At 60.5% G+C, this 21,196-nt stretch overlaps 1 protein-coding gene across 1 annotated transcript in view; it reads left to right on the top strand.

Moving 5' to 3' along the window:
* The window catches only part of CPSF1 (cleavage and polyadenylation specific factor 1), a 168,648-nt gene that overhangs the window by 34,850 nt on the left and 112,602 nt on the right, over positions 1 to 21,196 (top strand). The window contains 7 exon segments of the mRNA XM_074558745.1: positions 5,344 to 5,483; positions 7,829 to 7,939; positions 9,545 to 9,638; positions 11,650 to 11,737; positions 16,247 to 16,372; positions 18,079 to 18,130; positions 20,902 to 20,996. Coding sequence (XP_074414846.1) covers positions 5,344 to 5,483; positions 7,829 to 7,939; positions 9,545 to 9,638; positions 11,650 to 11,737; positions 16,247 to 16,372; positions 18,079 to 18,130; positions 20,902 to 20,996 — 706 coding nt within the window.

Below are 21,196 nucleotides of genomic sequence, written 5' to 3'. Positions count from 1 at the left end.
CCATGCAGTTCTTACATAGTTACCGTGAGCCCACCCTGCTGATCCTCTTCGAGCCCAACCAGACCTGGCCCGGGTCAGTTCTGGGGTCCCAGGGGGATTTTGAGTGGTTTTGAGGGGATTTGGGGCAGTTTTGGGGTGGTTTTAGGGGATTTCAGGGGTCCCCAGCCCATGCAGTTCCTGCATGGCCACCATGAGCCCACGCTGCTGATCCTCTTCGAGCCCAACCAGACCTGGCCCGGGTCAGTCTGGGGGTTTGGAGGGAATTTGGGGCAGTTTTGGGGGGATTTGGGGTGGTTTGGAGGGATTTGAGGGAATTTTGGGGGGTTTTGGGGTGGTTTGGGGGGATTTCAGGGGTCCCCAGCCCATGCAGTTCTTACATGGCCACCATGAGCCCACGCTGCTGATCCTCTTCGAGCCCAACCAGACCTGGCCCGGGTCAGTCTGGAGGTTTGGAGGGAATTTGGGGCAGTTTTGGGGGGATTTGGGGTGGTTTGGAGGGAATTTGGGGCCGTTTTGGGGGGGTTTCAGGAGGTTTTGGGGGTCCCCAGCCCATGCAGTTCTTACATGGCCACCATGAGCCCACCCTGCTGATCCTCTGTGAGCCCAACCAGACCTGGCCTGGGTCAGTTCTGGGATTTTTGGGGGGCTCGGAGCAGTTTTGGGGAGATTTGAGGGGGTTTTGGGGTGGTTTGGAGGGGATTTTGGGGGTCCCAGCCCAGGCAGTTCCTACATGGTTACCATGAGCCCACCCTGCTGATCCTCTGTGAGCCCAACCAGACCTGGCCCGGGTCAGTCTGGGGGTCCCAGGGGGATTTTGGGCGGCTTTGGGGTATTTTGAGGGGATTTCAGGGAGTTTTGGGGTGGTTTTAGGGGTCTTGGAGGGGGTTTTGGGGGTCTCAGCCCATGCAGTTCCTGCATGGCTACTACGAGCCCACACTGCTGATCCTCTTCGAGCCCAACCAGACCTGGCCCGGGTCAGATTTGGGGTCCCAGGGGGATTTTGGGGTGTTTAGTGGAAATTTGAGGGTTTTTTGGGGGGTTTTGGGGCAGTTCTCAGGGGGTTTGGGGGTCTCAGCCAATGCAGTTCTTACATGGCCACCATGAGCCCACGCTGCTGATCCTCTGTGAGCCCAACCAGACCTGGCCCGGGTCAGTCTGGGATTTTTGGGGGGCTCAGAGCAGTTTTGGGGGGATTTGAGGGAATTTTGGGGTGGTTTGGGGGGATTTCAGGGGTCCCCAGCCCATGCAGTTCTTACATGGCTACTATGAGCCCACGCTGCTGATCCTCTGTGAGCCCAACCAGACCTGGCCCGGGTCAGTTCTGGGATTTTTGGGGGGCTTGGAGCAGTTTTGAGGGGATTTGAGCAGTTTTGGGGGGATTTGAGCAGTTTTGGGGGGATTTGAGCAGTTTTGGGGGGATTTGAGGGAATTTTGGGGGGGTTTTGGGGGTCCCAGCCCATGCAGTTTGTACATGGCCACCATGAGCCCACCCTGCTGATCCTCTGTGAGCCCAACCAGACCTGGCCCGGGTCAGTTCTGGGATTTTTGGGGGGCTTGGAGCAGTTTTGGGGGGATTTGGGGTGGTCTGGAGGGAATTTGGGGCGGTTTTGGGGGGGGTTCAGGAGGTTTTGGGGGTCCCAGCCCATGCAGTTTTTACATAGTTACTGTGAGCCCAACCTGCTGATCCTCTTCGAGCCCAACCAGACCTGGCCCGGGTCAGTTCTGGGATTTTTGGGGGGCTTAGAGCAGTTTGGGGGAGATTTGAGGCAATTCTGGGGGGATTTGAGCAGTTTTGGGGGAATTTGAGGGAATTTTGGGGTGGTTTGGGGGGATTTCAGGGGTCCCAGCCCATGCAGTTCCTGCATGGCCACCATGAGCCCACCCTGCTGATCCTCTGTGAGCCCAACCAGACCTGGCCCGGGTCAGATTTGGGGTCCCAGGGGGATTTGGGGGTGTTTCGAGGAAATTTGGGGCCGTTTTGGGGGGTTTTGGGGTGGTTTGAGGGATTTCAGGGGTCCCAGCCCATGCAGTTCCTGCATGGCCACCATGAGCCCACGCTGCTGATCCTCTGTGAGCCCAACCAGACCTGGCCCGGGTCAGTCTGGGGGTCCCAGGGGGATTTTGAGTGGTTTTGAGGGGATTTGGGGGAATTTTGGGGGGGTTTGGGGGGGTTTTGGGGGTCCCAGCCCATGCAGTTCTTACATGGTTACCATGAGCCCACCCTGCTGATCCTTTGTGAGCCCAACCAGACCTGGCCCGGGTCAGTCTGGGGGTTTGGAGGGAATTTGGGGCAGTTTTGGGGGGATTTGAGGGGGTTTTGGGGTGGTTTGGGGGGATTTCAGGGGTTCCCAGCCCATGCAGTTCTTACATGGTTACTGTGAGCCCACCCTGCTGATCCTCTGTGAGCCCAACCAGACCTGGCCCGGGTCAGTTCTGGGGTCCCAGGGGGATTTTGGGCAGCTTTGGGGTATTTTGAGGGGATTTCAGGGAGTTTTGGGGTGGTTTTAGGGGTCTTGGAGGGGGTTTTTGGGGGTCCCAGCCCATGCAGTTCTTACATGGTTACTGTGAGCCCACGCTGCTGATCCTCTGTGAGCCCAACCAGACCTGGCCCGGGTCAGTCTGGGGGTTTTTGGGGAGCTTGGAGCAGTTTTGGGGGGATTTGAGCAGTTTTGGGGGGATTTGAGGGAATTTTGGGGGGGTTTTGGGGGTCCCAGCCCATGCAGTTCCTGCATGGTTACCATGAGCCCACGCTGCTGATCCTCTGTGAGCCCAACCTGACCTGGCCCGGGTCAGTCTGGGGGTCCCAGGGGGATTTTGAGTGGTTTGGGGGGATTTGAGGGGGTTTTGAGGGGATTTCAGGGGATTTTGGGGTGGTTTCAGGGGGTTTTGGGGTCTCTGGAGGGGTCCCAGCCCAGGCAGTTCTTACATGGCCACCATGAGCCCACGCTGCTGATCCTCTTCGAGCCCAACCAGACCTGGCCCGGGTCAGTCTGGGGGTTTGGAGGGAATTTGGGGCAGTTTTGGGGGGATTTGAGGGGGTTTTGGGGGAATTTGAGGGAATTTTGGGGGTGTTTTGGGGGTCCCAGCCCATGCAGTTCTTACATGGTTACTGTGAGCCCACCCTGCTGATCCTCTGTGAGCCCAACCAGACCTGGCCCGGGTCAGTTCTGGGATTTTTGGGGGGCTTGGAGCAGTTTTGGTGGGATTTGGGGTGGTTTGGAGGGAATTTGGGGCAGTTTTGGGGGGATTTGGGGTGGTTTGGAAGAAATTTGGGGCGGTTTGGGGGGGGTTTGGGGCAGTTCTCAGGGGGTTTTGGGGGTCCCAGCCCATGCAGTTCCTGCATGGCCACCATGAGCCCACCCTGCTGATCCTCTTCGAGCCCAACCAGACCTGGCCCGGGTCAGTCTGGGGGTTTGGAGGGAATTTAAAGTGGTTTTGGGGAGATTTCAGGGGATTTTGGGGGGATTTGAGGGGGTTTTGGGGGGATTTCAGGGGTCCCAGCCCAGGCAGTTCTTACATGGCCACTGTGAGCCCACGCTGCTGATCCTCTTCGAGCCCAACCAGACCTGGCCCGGGTCAGTCTGGGGGTTTGGAGGGAATTTGGGGCAGTTTTGGGGGGATATGGGGTGGTTTGGAGGAAATTTGGGGCATTTTTGGGGGGCTTTCAGGAGGTTTTGGGGGTCCCAGCCCATGCAGTTCTTACATAGTTACTATGAGCCCACCCTGCTGATCCTCTGTGAGCCCAACCAGACCTGGCCCGGGTCAGTCTGGGGGTTTGGAGGGAATTTGGGGCGGTTTTGGGGGGATTTGGGGGGGTTTAGAGCAGTTTTGGGTGGATTTGAGGGAATTTTGGGGTGGTTTCAGGGGGTTTTGGGGTCTCTGGAGGGGTCCCAGCCCAGGCAGTTCCTGCATGGTTACTGTGAGCCCACCCTGCTGATCCTCTGTGAGCCCAACCAGACCTGGCCCGGGTCAGTCTGGGGGTCCCAGGGGGATTTTGAGTGGTTTTGAGGGGATTTCAGGGAGTTTTGGGGTGGTTTTAGGGGTTTTGGAGGGGGTTTTGGGGGTCCTCAGCCCATGCAGTTCTTACATGGTTACTATGAGCCCACCCTGCTGATCCTCTGTGAGCCCAACCAGACCTGGCCCGGGTCAGTTCTGGGATTTTTGGGGGGCTCAGAGCAGTTTTGGGGGGATTTCAGGGAGTTTTGGGGGGATTTCAGGGAGTTTTGGGGTGGTTTTAGGGTGTTTTGGGGGAGTTTTGGGGGTCCCAGCCCAGGCAGTTCTTACATGGCCACCATGAGCCCACCCTGCTGATCCTCTGTGAGCCCAACCAGACCTGGCCTGGGTCAGTCTGGGGGTGCCCAAATCCCAGAAATCCCCAAATTCCAGACAATCCCAAATTCCAGAAACCCCAAATCCCAGAAATCCCAATCCCAATCCTAAAGCTCCCAAATCCCAAAATTCCAGAACCACCAATCCCAAAAACCCCAAACTCCACCCCAAATCCCAGAAACTCTGAATTCCAGAAACCCCCAAATCCCAAATCCCCAAACCCCACCCTGATCCCAAAATCCCAAATTCCACAAATCCCAAACCCCAGAAACCCCAAATCCCAACCCAATCCCAAACCCCCAAATTCCACCCCAAATCCTGGCACCCCAAAGCCCAAAAATCCTGAACTCTACCCCAAATCCCAGAAACTCCAAATTTCACCCCAAATCCCAAATCCCAATGCAGGGTTACTGTGAGCCCAACCAGACCTGGCCCGGGTCAGTCTGGGGGTCCCAGGGGGATTTTGGGGTGTTTGGAGGAGATTTGAGGGTTTTTTGGGGTTTTTTTGGGGCATTTCAGGGGTTTTGGGGCAGTTTTGGGGTGTTTCAGGGGTTTTGGGGCAGTTTTGGGGTGTTTCAGGGGTTTTGGGGCAGTTTTGGGGTGTTTCAGGGGTGTTTTGGGGTAGTTTTGGGGTGTTTCAGGGGGGTTTGGGGAAGTTTCAGGGATTTTTGGGGGTCCCAGCCCCATCAATTCCCCATGGACCCCCCAATCCCACCCTGCTGATCCCATGGGAGCCCAACCAGAGCTGGCCCGGTTTTGGGGCAGTTTGGGGGGAGTTTGGGGGATTTGGGGGCACATTGGTGACACTCAGGTGACACTCAGGTGACATTGGGGTGTCCCCACAGGCAGGTGGCAGTGCGACAGGACACTGTGGGGGTCAGGGTGTGTCTGTCACCCCCAGGTGACACTCAGGTGACACTCAGCTGTCCCCACAGGAGGGTGGCAGTGCAGCAGGACACGGGTGGGGTCAGGGTGTGTCTGTCACCCCCAGGTGACACTCAGCTGTCCCCACAGGCGGGTGGCAGTCCGACAGGACACGTGCAGCATCGTGGCCATCTCGCTGAACATCCTGCAGCGCGTGCACCCGGTGATCTGGTCCCTGAGCTCGCTGCCCTTCGACTGCACCCAGGCCCTGCCCGTGCCCAAACCCATCGGTCAGTGACGGTGACACAGTGACAGTGACAGTGACAGTGACACAGTGACAGTGACACAGTGACAGTGACAGTGACACAGTGACAGTGACACAGTGACACAGTGACAGTGACACAGTGACACAGTGACACAGTGACACAGTGACAGTGATCTGGTCCCTGAGCTCGCTGCCCTTCGACTGCACCCAGGCCCTGCCCGTGCCCAAACCCATCGGTCAGTGACGGTGACAGGGACAGGGACACAGTGACAGTGACAGTGACACAGTGACACAGGGACAGTGACACAGTGACAGTGACAGTGACACAGTGACAGTGACAGTGACAGTGACAGTGACACAGTGACAGTGACACAGTGACACAGTGACAGTGACAGTGACACAGTGACACAGTGACGGTGACACAGTGACAGTGACAGTGACACAGTGACAGTGACAGTGACAGTGACAGTGACACAGTGACGGTGACACAGTGACAGTGACACAGTGACACAGTGACAGTGACAGTGATCTGGTCCCTGAGCTCGCTGCCCTTCGACTGCACCCAGGCCCTGCCCGTGCCCAAACCCATCGGTCAGTGACGGGGACAGTGACAGTGACACAGTGACAGTGACAGTGACACAGTGACAGTGACACAGTGACAGTGACACAGTGACAGTGACAGTGACAGTGACACAGTGACACAGTGACGGTGACACAGTGACACAGTGACAGTGACAGTGACGGTGACACAGTGACAGTGACGGTGACACAGTGACAGTGACACAGGGACACAGGGACAGTGACACAGTGACAGTGACACAGTGACAGGGACAGTGACACAGTGACAGTGACACAGTGACAGTGACACAGTGACACAGTGACAGTGACACAGTGACAGGGACAGGGACTGTGACACAGTGACAGTGACACAGTGGCACAGTGACACTGTCCCTGTCCCCATGTCGCAGGGGGTGTTGTGACGGTGACAATGACAATGACACTGTCCCCATGTCCCAGGGGGTGATGGTGACAATGACAATGACACTGTCCCCATGTCCTAGGGGGTGTAGTGAGGGTGACAGTGGTGACGGTGACAATGACACTGACACTGTCCCCATGTCCCCATGTCCCTGGGGGTGTGCTGATGGTTACAATGACAATGACACTGTCCCCATGTCCCAGGGGGTGTGATGAGGGTGACAATGACACTGACACTGTCCCCAATGTCCCCGTGTCCCAGGGGGTGTGGTGACGGTGACAATGACACTGACACTGTCCCCATGTCCCCATGTCCCCCTGTCCCAGGGGGCGTGGTGACAATGACAATGACACTGACATTGTCCCCGTGTCCCAGGGGGCGTGGTGACAGTGACAATGACAATGACACTGTCCCCATGTCCCCGTGTCCCAGGGGGCGTGGTGACAATGTTCTGACACTGACACTGACATTGTCCCCGTGTCCCAGGGGGCGTGGTGACAGTGACAATGACACTGACACTGACCCTGTCCCCATGTCCCTGGGGGTGTGCTGATGGTGACAATGACAATGACACTGTCCCCATGTCCCAGGGGGTGACGGTGACAATGACACTGACACTGTCCCCATGTCCCCATGTCCCCGTGTCCCAGGGGGCGTGGTGACAATGACAATGACACTGACATTGTCCCCGTGTCCCAGGGGGCATTGTGACAGTGACAATGACAATGACACTGACATTGTCCCCGTGTCCCAGGGGGCGTGGTGACAATGTTCTGACACTGACACTGACATTGTCCCTGTGTCCCAGGGGGTGTGGTGACAATGACAATGACACTGACACTGTCCCCATGTCCCAGGGGGTGACGGTGACAATGACACTGACACTGTCCCCAATGTCCCAGGGGGTGTTGGTGACAATGACACTGACACTGTCCCCAATGTCCCCATGTCCCCGTGTCCCAGGGGGCGTTGTGACAATGTTGTGACAATGACACTGACATTGTCCCCGTGTCCCAGGGGGCGTGGTGACAGTGACATTGACACTGACACTGACACTGTCCCCGTGTCCCAGGGGGCGTGGTGACAATGACACTGACACTGACACTGTCCCCATGTCCCAGGGGGTGTGGTGACAATGACACTGACACTGTCCCCATGTCCCCGTGTCCCAGGGGGTGTGGTGACAGTGACAATGACACTGACACTGACATTGTCCCCGTGTCCCAGGGGGTGTGGTGACAGTGACAATGACAATGACACTGTCCCCGTGTCCCAGGGGGTGACGGTGACAATGACACTGACACTGTCCCCAATGTCCCCATGTCCCCGTGTCCCAGGGGGCGTTGTGACAATGTTGTGACAATGACACTGACATTGTCCCCGTGTCCCAGGGGGTGTTGTGATCTTCGCTGTGAACTCGCTGCTGTACCTGAACCAGAGCGTGCCCCCGTACGGGGTGGCGCTGAACAGCCTCACCTGCGGCACCACCGTGTTCCCGCTCCGTGAGTGGCACTGTCACTGTCCCTGTCCTGTCCCTGTCCCCTGTCACTGTCCCTGTCACCATCCCTGTCACTGTCACCTGTCACTGTCCCCTGTCACTGTCCCTGTCCCATTCCTGTCCCCGTATGGGGTGGCGCTGAACAGCCTCACCTGCGGCACCACTGTGTTCCCGCTCCGTGAGTGACACTGTCACTGTCCCTGTCACCTGTCACCTGTCACCATCCCTGTCACTGTCCCTGTCACCATCCCTGTCACCTGTCACTGTTCCCTGTCCCTGTCCCATTCCTGTCCCCGTCCCCGCTGTGAATGTCCCCATCCCTGTCCCTGTCCTCAGTTGTGACTGTCCCCATTGTCCCTGTCCCCATCTCTGTCTCATCCCTGTCCCCATCCCTGTCCTGTCCATGTCCCATCCCTGTCCCTGTCCCCATCCCTGTCCCCACTGTGACTCTCCCATCCCTGCCCTGTCCCTGTCCCCATCCCTGTCCCCACTGTGACTGTCACCATCCCTGTCCCTGTCCCCATCCCCACTGTCCCCATCCCCACTGTCCCTGTCCCATCCCTGTCCCCACTGTGACTGTCCCCATCACTGTCCCTGTCCCCATCACTGTCCCTGTCCCCACTGTCCCCATCACTGTCCCTGTCCCCATCACTGTCCCTGTCCCATCCCCACTGTCCCTGTCCCCATCCCCACTGTCCCCATCCCCACTGTCCCTGTCCCCATCCCCACTGTCCCCACTGTCCCCATCACTGTCCCTGTCCCCACTGTCCCTGTCCCCACTGTCCCCATCACTGTCCCTGTCCCCACTGTCCCTGTCCCATCCCTGTCCCCATCCCCACTGTCCCCATCACTGTCCCTGTCCCGTCCCTGTGCCCATCACTGTCCGTCCCCACTGTCCCCATCCCTGTCCCTGTCCCTGTCCCTGTCCCCATCCCTGTCCCTGTCCCTGTCCCTGTCCCATCCCTGTCCCCATCCCCACTGTCCCCATCAGTGTCCCTGTCCCGTCCCTGTCCCCATCACTGTCCCTGTCCCCATCCCCACTGTCCCCTGTCCCATCCCCACTGTCCCCATCCCCACTGTCCCTGTCCCCACTGTCCCCATCCCCACTGTCCCCATCCCCACTGTCCCCATCCCCACTGTCCCCACTGTCCCTGTCCCCACTGTCCCTGTCCCCACTGTCCCCATCCCCACTGTCCCCACTGTCCCTGTCCCCACTGTCCCCACTGTCCCTGTCCCCACTGTCCCCATCCCCATTGTCCCCATCCCCACTGTCCCTGTCCTCACTGTCCCCTGTCCCATCCCTGTCCCCATCCCCACTGTCCCCATCCCCACTGTCCCTGTCCCCACTGTCCCCATCCCCACTGTCCCCATTCCCACTGTCCCCACTGTCCCCATCACTGTCCCTGTCCCCACTGTCCCATCCCCACTGTCCCTGTCCCATCCCTGTCCCCATCCCCACTGTCCCCATCCCTGTCCCTGTCCCCACTGTCCCTGTCCCGTCCCTGTCCCCATCCCCACTGTCCCTGTCCCATCCCTGTCCCCTGTCCCCATCGCTGTCCCCATCGCTGTCCCTGTCCCATCGCTGTCCCCATCCCTGTCCCGTCCCCAGGGGTCCAGGAGGGCGTGAGGATGACTCTGGACTGTGCCCAGGCCACCTTCATCTCCTATGACAAGATGGTCATCTCGCTCAAGGGGGGGGAGATGTGAGTCTGGGGGGTCCTGGGGGTGTCCCCGAGGGTTTGGGGGTGTCCCCAAGGGTTCAGGGGTGTCCCCAGGGGTCTGGGGGTGTCCCCGAGGGTCTGGGGGTGTCCCCAAGGGTTTGGGGTGTCCCCAAAGATTAGGGGGTGTCCCCAAGGATTTGGGGGTGTCCCCAGGGGTTTGGGGTGTCCCCGAGGGTCTGGAGGTGTCCCCGAGGGTCTGGGGGTGTCCCCAAGGGTTTGGGGTGTCCCCATGTCCCCCCCCAAAGTGCCACCCCCTGTCCCAGCCATGTCCTGGCACTGCTCAGGGACAGGGTGAGCTCTGTCCCCTCCTGCCCTGGGACACCCCTGGGGGTTTCTGGGGGGACTTTTGGGGGTCTCCAGGGATTTTAGGGGGTCCTGGGGGTGTCCCCAGGGGTTCGGGGGTGTCCCCAGGGGTTTGGGGGTGTCCCCAAGGGTTTGGGGGTGTCCCCAAGCGTTTGTCACCCCCCTGAGTGTCCCTTTGCCATCCCAGCCGTGTCCTGATGCTCATCACGGACAGGATGAGCTCTGTCCCTGGGACAAGAGTTGGGGGTCCCTGAGTTTCTGGGGTGACTTTTGGGGGTCTCCAGGGATTTTGGGGGGTCCTGGGGGTGTCCCCAAGGGTTCAGGGGTGTCCCCAAGGGTTCGGGGGTGTCCCCAAGGGTCTGTCACCCCCCTGAGTGTCCCTCTCTCTGTCCCAGCTACGTGCTGACGCTGATCACGGATGGGATGCGCTCTGTCCTGTGGGGGTCTCTGGGGGTCCTGGTTTTTCTGGGGGTGTCCCCAAGGGTTTGGGGGTGTCCCCAGGGGTTCGGGGGTGTCCCCAAGGGTCTGGGGGTGTCCCCAAGGGTTTGTCACCCCCCTGAGTGTCCCTTTGCCATCCCAGCCGTGTCCTGGTGCTGATCACGGACGGGATGAGCTCTGTCCCTGGGACAAGAGTTGGGGGTCCCTGAGTTTCTGGGGTGACTTTTGGGGGTCTTCAGGGATTTTGGGGGGTCCTGGGGGTGTCCCCAAGGGTTCAGGGATGTCCCCAGGGGTCTGTCACCCCCCGAGTGTCCCTCTCTCTGTCCCAGCTCTGTGCTGACGCTGATCACGGACAGGATGGGCTCTGTCCTGTGGGGGTCTCTGGGGGTCCTGGTTTTTCTGGGGGTGTCCCCAAGGGTTCAGGGTGTCCCCAAGGGTTCGGGGGTGTCCCCAGGGTCTGTCACCCCCTGAGTGTCCCTCTCTCTGTCCCATCTCTGAGCTGACGCTGATCACGGACGGGATGCGCTCTGTCCTGTGGGGGTCCCTGGGGGTCTCTGGGGGTCCTGGTTTTTCTAGGGGTGTCCCCGAGGGTCTGGGGGTGTCCCCAAGGGTTTGGGGGTGTCCCCAGGGGTCTGGGGGTGTCCCCAGGGTTTGTCACCCCCTGAGTGTCCCTCTCTCTGTCCCATCTCCGTGCTGACGCTGATCACGGACGGGATGCGCTCTGTCCTGTGGGGGTCCCTGGGGGTCTTTGGGGGTCCTGGTTTTTCTGGGGGTGTCCCCAGGGATTTGGGGTGTCCCCAGGGGTTTGGGGGTGTCCCCAAGGGTTCGGGGGTGTCCCCAAGGGTTCAGGGGTGTCCCCAAGGGTCTGTCACCCCCTGAGTGTCCCTCTCTCTGTCCCAGCTACGTGCTGACGCTGATCACAGACGGGATGGGCTCTGTCCTGTGGGACAGTGGGGGTCTCTGGGGGTCCTGGTTTTTCTGGGGGTGTCCCCGAGGGTCTGGGGGTGTCCCCAGGGTTTGGGGGTGTCCCCAAGGATTCGGGGTGTCCCCAGGGGTCTGTCACCCCCTGAGTGTCCCTCTCTGTCCCATCTCCGTGCTGACGCTGATCACGGACGGGATGCGCTCTGTCCTGTGGGGGTCTTTGGGGGTCCTGGTTTTTCTGGGGGTGTCCCCAGGGGTTTGGGGTGTCCCCAAGGGTTCAGGGTGTCCCCAGGGTCTGTCACCCCCCTGAGTGTCCCTCTCTCTGTCCCAGCTACGTGCTGACGCTGATCACGGACGGGATGCGCTCCGTGCGCTCCTTCCACTTTGACAAAGCGGCCGCGTCCGTCCTGACCACCTGTGTGAGCACCTGGGGACACTGGGGACAGTCTGGGGACACTGGGGACACTGGGGACATCTGGGGACACCTGGGGACAGTCTGGGACACTGGGGACAGTCTGGGGACAGTCTGGGGACATCTGGGGACACTGGGGACAGTCTGGGACACTGGGGACAGTCTGGGGACAGTCTGGGACACTGGGGACATCTGGGGACACTGGGGACAGTCTGGGACACTGGGGACAGTCTGGGGACAGTCTGGGGACACTGGGGACACTGGGGACACTGGGGACATCTGGGGACAGTGGGGACACTGGGGATACCTGGGGACAGTCTGGGGACACCTGGGGACAATCTGGGACACTGGGGACACCTGGGGACAGTCTGGGGACACTGGGGACAGTCTGGGGACACTGGGGACAGTCTGGGGACACTGGGGACACCACTGGGGACACTGGGGACAGTGGGGACAGTCTGGGGACACTGGGGACATCTGGGGACACCTGGGGACAGTCTGGGACACTGGGGACAGTCTGGGGACACTGGGGACATCTGGGGACAGTCTGGGGACACTGGGGACACCTGGGGACAGTCTGGGGCACTGGGGACAGTCTGGGACACTGGGGACACTGGGGACACTCTGGGGACACTGGGGACAGTCTGGGGACACCTGGGGACACTGGGGACAGTCTGGGGACACTGGGGACAGTCTGGGGACACTGGGGACATCTGGGGACAGTCTGGGACACCTGGGGACAGTCTGGGGACACTGGGGACACTGGGGACACCTGGGGACACTGGGGACACTGGGGACACTGGGGACAGTGTGGGACACTGGGGACAGTCTGGGGACACCTGGGGACACTGGGGACAGTCTGGGACACTGGGGACATCTGGGGACACTGGGGACACCTGGGGACACTGGGGACACTGGGGACACTGGGGACAGTCTGGGGACACCTGGGGACACTGGGGACAGTCTGGGGACACTGGGGACACTGGGGACAGTCTGGGACACTGGGGACAGTCTGGGGACACTGGGGACATCTGGGGACACTGGGGACAGTCTGGGGACACTGGGGACACCTGGGGACACTGGGGACACTGGGGACACTGGGGACAGTGGGGACACCTGGGGACACTGGGGTCACCTGGGGACAGTCTGGGGACACTGGGGACAGTGGGGACATCTGGGGACAGTCTGGGACAGTCTGGGGACACTGGGGACACCTGGGGACACTGGGGTCACCTGGGGACAGTCTGGGGACACTGGGGACAGTCTGGGACACTGGGGACAGTCTGGGGACACCTGGGGACAGTCTGGGACACTGGGGACATCTGGGGACACTGGGGACAGTCTGGGGACATCTGGGGACACCTGGGGACACTGGGGACAGTCTGGGGACACTGGGGACAGTCTGGGGACACTGGGGACACTGGGGACAGTCTGGGGACACTGGGGACAGTCTGGGACACTGGGGACACTGGGGACAGTCTGGGGACACTGGGGACAGTCTGGGGACACCTGGGGACACTGGGGATACCTGGGGACATCTGGGGACATCTGGGGACACTGGGGACACTGGGGACACTGGGGATACCTGGGGACATCTGGGGACACCTGGGGACAGTCTGGGGACAGTCTGGGGACAGTGGGGACACTGGGGACACCTGGGGACACTGGGGACAGTCTGGGACACTGGGGACAGTGGGGACAGTGGGGACACTGGGGACACTGGGGACAGTCTGGGACACTGGGGACAGTGGGGACAGTGGGGACACTGGGGACACTGGGGACAGTCTGGGGACACCTGGGGACAGTCTGGGGACACCTGGGGACAGTCTGGGGACACCTGGGGACACTGGGGACAGTCTGGGGACAGTCTGGGGACACTGGGGACAGTCTGGGGACACTGGGGACAGTCTGGGACACTGGGGACAGTCTGGGGACACCTGGGGACACTGGGGACATCTGGGGACACCTGGGGACAGTCTGGGGACATCTGGGGACACCTGGGCACACCTGGGGATACTCAGGGACACTGGGGACATTTGGGGACAGTCTGGGGGACAACTGGGGACACTCAGGAGACACTGGGGACATCCCTGGGGACACCTGGGGCACAGTCTAGGGAGACTTAGGGACAGTCGGGGGACACCTGGAGGCACTTGGGGACAGCTGGGGGACACTGGGGGACAGTGGGGGTCACCTGGGAGGCACTGGGGACACCTGGGGGACAGCTAGGAACACCTGGGCACACCTGAGGGCTCTTTGAGGACACTGGGGCACACCTGGTCACGCTGAGGTGGTGCTGAGGTGGCCCTGGGGTGACACCTGGTGACCCTAAGTGACACCTGTGTCCCCAGATGGTGCCCCTGGAGCCCGGCTATCTGTTCCTGGGCACACCTGGGCACACCTGGGCACACCTGGTGACACTCAGGTGACACTCAGGTGCCATGTGTGCCATGTGTGTCCCCAGATGGTGCCATTGGAGCCCGGCTATCTGTTCCTGGGCACACCTGGGCACACCTGGTGACCCTGAGGTGACACTCAGGTGACACTCAGGTGCCATGTGTGTCCCCAGATGGTGCCATTGGAACCCGGTTACCTGTTCCTGGGCACACCTGGGCACACCTGGGCACACCTGGTGACACTCAGGTGCCATGTGTCCCCAGATGGTGCCATTGGAACCCGGTTACCTGTTCCTGGGCACACCTGGGCACACCTGGTGACACTGGGTGACACTGGGTGACACTCAGGTGACACTCAGGTGCCATGTGTGCCATGTGTGCCATGTGTGTCCCCAGATGGTGCCCCTGGAACCCGGTTACCTGTTCCTGGGCACACCTGGTGACACTGGGTGACCCTGGGGTGACACTCAGGTGACACTCAGGGGACACTCAGGTGACACTCAGGTGCCATGTGTGTCCCCAGATGGTGCCATTGGAGCCGGGCTATCTGTTCCTGGGCACACCTGGGCACACCTGGTGACACTGGGTGACACTCAGGTGACACTCAGGTGCCATGTGTGTCCCCAGATGGTGCCATTGGAGCCCGGCTATCTGTTCCTGGGCACACCTGGGGACACTCAGGTGACACTCAGGTGCCCTGTGTGCCATGTGTGTCCCCAGATGGTGCCCCTGGAGCCCAGCTATCTGTTCCTGGGCACACCTGGTGACACTGGGTGACACTGGGTGACACTCAGGTGACACTGGGGTGCCATGTCTGTCCCCAGATGGTGCCATTGGAACCTGGTTACCTGTTCCTGGGCACACCTGGGCACACCTGGTGACACTCAGGTGACACTCAGGTGCCATGTGTGTCCCCAGATGGTGCCATTGGAACCCGGGCTATCTGTTCCTGGGCACACCTGGGCACACCTGGTGACACTGGGTGACACTGGGTGACACTGAGGTGCCATGTGTGCCATGTGTGTCCCCAGATGGTGCCATTGGAACCTGGTTACCTGTTCCTGGGCACACCTGGTGACCCTGAGGTGACACTCAGGTGACACTCAGGTGACACTCAGGTGCCATGTGTGCCCTGTCTGTCCCCAGATGGTGCCATTGGAGCCCGGCTATCTGTTCCTGGGCACACCTGGGCACACCTGGGCACACCTGGTGACACTCAGGTGACACTCAGGTGACACTCAGGTGACACTCAGGTGCCATGTGTGCCATGTGTCCCCAGATGGTGCCATTGGAGCCCGGTTACCTGTTCCTGGGCACACCTGGTGACACTCAGGTGACACTCAGGTGCCATGTGTGCCCTGTGTGCCCTGTGTCCCCAGATGGTGCCATTGGAACCCGGTTACCTGTTCCTGGGCACACCTGGTGACACTGGGTGACACTCAGGTGCCATGTGTGCCATGTGTGCCATGTGTGCCCTGTGTGTCCCCAGATGGTGCCCCTGGAACCCGGTTACCTGTTCCTGGGCACACCTGGTGACACTCAGGTGCCATGTGTGCCATGTGTGCCATGTGTGCCATGTGTCCCCAGATGGTGCCATTGGAACCCAGTTACCTGTTCCTGGGCACACCTGGTGACACTGGGTGACACTGGGTGACACTCAGGTGACACTCAGGTGCCCCTGTGTCCCCAGATGGTGCCATTGGAACCCGGTTACCTGTTCCTGGGCACACCTGGTGACACTGGGTGACACTGGGTGACACTCAGGTGACACTCAGGTGACACTCAGGTGCCATGTGTGCCATGTGTGCCCCCAGATGGTCCCTCTGGAACCCGGTTACCTGTTCCTGGGCACACCTGGTGACACTGGGTGACACTCAGGTGACACTCAGGTGACACTCAGGTGCCATGTGTGCCATGTGTGCCATGTCTGTCCCCAGATGGTGCCATTGGAGCCCGGTTACCTGTTCCTGGGCACACCTGGTGACACTCAGGTGCCATGTGTGCCCTGTGTCCCCAGATGGTGCCCCTGGAACCCGGTTACCTGTTCCTGGGCACACCTGGGCACACCTGGTGACCCTCAGGTGACACTGGGTGACACTCAGTGCCATGTCTGTCCCCAGATGGTGCCATTGGAACCCGGTTACCTGTTCCTGGGCTCCCGCCTGGGGAACTCCCTCCTGCTCAGGTACACGGAGAAGCTGCAGGAGGCGCCCGCGGGGCCCGGCCGGGACGCGCCCGACCGACAGGTGAGGGCCCAAAATGGCACCTGGGCACCCCAAAATGAACCTGGGCACCCCAAAATCCTCCCTGGGCACCCCAAAATCCACCTGAGCACCCTGAAATGCACCTGGGCACCCCGAAATCTACCTGGCATCCCCAAAAATCCCCATCCCAGAGCTGCCGGCCAGGCTGGGCAGGGAGGGGCCCGACCGGCAGGTGAGGGCCCAAAATATCACCTGGGGATCCCCAAAATCAACCTGGCATCCCCAAAATCTACCTGGGCACCCTGAAATGCACCTGGGGATCCCCAAAATCCTCCCTGGGCACCCCAAAATGGCACCTGGGCACCCCAAAATGAGCCTGGGGATCCCAAAATCCTCCCTGGGCACCCCAAAATGGCACCTGGGCACCCCAAAATGAGCCTGGGGATCCCAAAATCCACCTGGGCACCCTGAAATGCACCTGGGGATCCCCAAAATCCACCTGGGCACCCCAAAATCGACCTGGGCACCCTGAAAATCCACCTGGCATCCCCAAAATCCACCTGGGCACCCCAAAATGCACCTGGGCACCCTGAAATGCACCTGGGGATCCCCAAAATGAACCTGGGGATCCCCGAAATCCCCCCAAAATCCACCTGGGCACCCCAAAATCCACCTGGGCACCCTGAAATGCACCTGGGGATCCCCAAAATGAACATGGGAAGCCCAAAATGAACATGGAGACCCCAAAATCCACCTGGGCACCCCAAAATGAACCTGGGCAACCCGAAATTCACATGGGCACCCCGAAATGAACCTGGGGATCCCCGAAATCCTCCCAAAATCCATCTGGGGACCCCAGAATCCTCCCTGGGCACTCCGAAATGCACCTGGGGATCCCCAAAATCCACCTGGGCACCCCAAAATCCACCTGGGCACCCTGAAATGCACCTGGGGATCCCCAAAATCTACCTGGGCACCCCAAAATGAACCTGGGGATCCCAAAATGAACCTGGGCACCCCGAAATGCACCTGGGCACCCCAAAATGAACCTGGAGATCCCCAAAATCCTCCCAAAATCCACCTGGGCACCCCAAAATCCACCTGGGCACCCTGAAATGCACCTGGGGATCCCCAAAATGGCACCTGGGCACCCCAAAATCCACCTGGGCACCCTGAAATGCACCTGGGGAACCCAAAATGAACCTGGGTACCCTGAAATGCACCTGGGGATCCCCAAAATCTACCTGGGCAACCCAAAATCCACCTGGGCACCCCAAAATGAACCTGGGCACCCTGAAATGCACCTGGGGATCCCCAAAATCTACCTGGGCATCCCCAAAATCCACCTGGGCACCCCAAAATCCTCCATGGGCACCCTGAAATGCACCTGGGAACCCCAAAATGCAAATGGGCACCCCGAAATGAACCTGGGCACCCCAAAATCCTCCCTGGGCACCCCAAAATGAACCTGGGCACCCCGAAACGAACCTGGGCACCCCAAAATTCACATGGGCACCCCGAAATGAACCTGGGCACCCCGAAATTCACATGGGAACCCCGAAATGAACCTGGGCACCCCGAAATTCACATGGGCACCCCGAAATTCACCTGGGCACCCCAAAAATCCTCCCTGGGCACCCTGAAATCCTCCCTGGGCACCTCAAAAATCCACCTGGGCACCCTGAAATGCACCTGGGGATCCCCAAAACTCACCTGGGCACCCCAAACCTGTCCCTCTGTCCCCCCAGGAGGAGCCCCCGGTGAAGAAGAAACGCTCGGAGCCATCGGGGCCGTGGGCAGGTGGGGACACCTGGGGACAGTGGGGACACCTGGGGACAGTGGGGACACCTGGGGACACCTGGGGGGGTTTGGGGACACCTGGGGACAGTGGGGACACCTGGGGACACACCTGGGGACACCTGGGGACAGTGGGGACACCTGGGGATACCTGGGGACAGTGGGGACACTTTGGGGACACCTGGGGACACCTGGGGGTAATGGGGACACCTGGGGACAGTGGGGACACCTGGGGATACCTGGGGACAGTGGGGACACTTTGGGGACACCTGGGGATACCTGGGGACACCTGGGGACAGTGGGGACACCGGGGGACACCTGGGGGGGTTTGGGGACACCTGGGGACACTGGGGACACTTTGGGGACACCTGGGGACACCTGGGGGTAATGGGGACACCTGGGGACACTGGGGACACCTGGGGACACCTGGGGGGTTTGGGGACACCTAGGGACACCTGGGGACACTTTGGGGACACCTGGGGACAGTGGGGACACCTGGGGACACCTGGGGACATTCCTGTGGACACTTGGGGACAGCTGGGACACACCTGGGGGTACTGGAGACACCTGGGGACAGTGGGGACACCTGGGGACACTTTGGGGACAGTGGGGACACCTGGGGACAGTGGGGACAGTGGGGACACCTGGGGACACTTTGGGGACAGTGGGGACACCTGGGGACACCTGGGGGTAATGGGGGACAGTGGGGACACCTGGGGACACCTGGGGACAGTGGGGACACCTGGGGGTATCCCTGTGGACACTTGGGGACAGTCTGGGGACACCTGGACACACCTGGGGACACCTGGGGACACCTGGGGACACCGGGGGACACCTGGGGGTAATGGGGGACAGTGGGGACACCTGGGGACACCTGGGGGTAATGGGGGACAGTGGGGACACCTGGGGGTAATGGGGGACAGTGGGGACACCTGGGGACACCGGGGGACACTTTGGGGACACCTGGGGGGGTTTGGGGACACCTGGGGACAGTGGGGACACCTGGGGACACTTTGGGGACACCTGGGGACATCTGGGGGGGTTTGGGGACACCTGGGGACAGTGGGGACAGTCTGGGGACACCTGGGGACACTTTGGGGAGAGTGGGGACACCTGGGGACACTTTGGGGACACCTGGGGGGGTTTGGGGACAGTGGGGACAGTCTGGGGACACCTGGGGACACCCTGGGGGGGTTTGGGGACACCTGGGGACAGTGGGGACAGTCTGGGGACACCTGGAGACACCTGAGGACACACCTGGGGACACCCGGGGGGCATTGGGGACACCTGGGGACACTCTGGGACACCTGGGGACACTTTGAGGATACTGGGGACACTGGGGGACACCTGGACACACCTGGGGACCCGTGTCACCTGTAGAGACACTGGGGGGTGACACTGGGTGACAGTTCTGTCCCAGGGGGGTGACAGTAGGTGACACTGGGTGGCACAGGTGACACAGGTGACACTCATGTGCGTGTCCCAGGTGGGTGACAATAGGTGACAATGGGTGACACAGGTGTGTCCCTGTTCCAGGGGGGTGACAGTAGGTGACAGTAGGTGACACACGCATGTCCCTGTGGCAGGGGGGTGACAATGTGTGACAGTGGGTGACACAGGTGACACAGGTGACAATAGGTGACAGTAGGTGACACAGGGGTGACCGTGGGTGACACAGGTGACAGTAGGTGACAATGGGTGACACAGGGGTGACACAGGTGACAGTAGGTGACACACCTGTCCCTGTGCAGGGGGGTGACAGTAGGTGACACAGGTGACACTCCTGTCCCTGTGCAGAGGGGTGACAATGGGTGACAGTAGGTGACACAGGTGACAGTAGGTGACAATAGGTGACAGTAGGTGACACAGGTGACAGTGGGTGACACAGGTGACACAGGTGACACAGGTGACACTCCTGTCCCTGTGCAGGGGGGTGACAGTAGGTGACAATGGGTGACAGTAGGTGACACAGGGGTGACCGTGGGTGACACAGGTGACAGTAGGTGACACAGGTGACAGTGGGTGACACAGGTGACAGTAGGTGACACAGGTGACAATGGGTGACCGTGGGTGACACAGGTGACACAGGTGACACCCCTGTCCCTGTGCAGGGGGGTGACAATGGGTGACAGTGGGTGACACAGGGGTGACCGTGGGTGACAGTAGGTGACACAGGTGACAGTAGGTGACAATGGGTGATAGTAGGTGACAGTGGGTGACACTCCTGTCCCTGTGCAGGGGGTGACAATGGGTGACAGTAGGTGACACAGGTGACACAGGTGACACAGGTGACACTCCTGTCCCTGTGCAGGGGGGTGACACAGGTGACAATAGGTGACAGTAGGTGACACAGGTGACACAGGTGACACAGGTGACACAGGTGACAGTAGGTGACACAGGGGTGACAATGGGTGACACAGGTGACAGTAGGTGACACAGGTGACACAGGTGACACAGGTGACACAGGTGACAGTAGGTGACACAGGGGTGACAATGGGTGACAGTAGGTGACACAGGTGACAGTAGGTGACACAGGGGTGACAATGGGTGACACAGGTGACAGTAGGTGACACAGGTGACACAGGTGACACCCCTGTCCCTGTGCAGGGGGGTGACAATGGGTGACCGTGGGTGACACAGGTGACACAGGTGACACCCCTGTCCCCGTGCAGGGGGGTGACAATGGGTGACACAGGTGACACAGGTGACACAGGTGACAATGGGTGACCGTGGGTGACCCAGGTGACACAGGTGACACCCCTGTCCCCGTGCAGGGGGGAAGCCGCAGGCGCAGGACGAGGTGGACGAGATCGAGGTGTACGGCAGCGAGGCGGCCTCGGGGACACAGCTGGCCACCTACTCCTTCGAGGTACTGTCATTGTCACCTGTGTGTCACCTGTGTGTCACCTGTGTCACCTGTCATCTGTCTGTCACATCCCTGTCACAGCTGGCCACCTACTCCTTCGAGGTAATGTCACCTGTCATTGTCACCTGTGTGTCACCTGTGTGTCACCTCTGTGTCTGTCACCTGTCTGTCACACACAGCTGGCCACCTACTCCTTCGAGGTA

The sequence above is a fragment of the Zonotrichia albicollis genome, chromosome 1 (assembly GCF_047830755.1).
Source record: "Zonotrichia albicollis isolate bZonAlb1 chromosome 1, bZonAlb1.hap1, whole genome shotgun sequence".
Classification (NCBI taxonomy): domain Eukaryota; kingdom Metazoa; phylum Chordata; class Aves; order Passeriformes; family Passerellidae; genus Zonotrichia; species Zonotrichia albicollis.
Note: the sequence above shows the minus strand (reverse complement) of the source record. Positions and strands in the feature narration are given on the sequence as shown.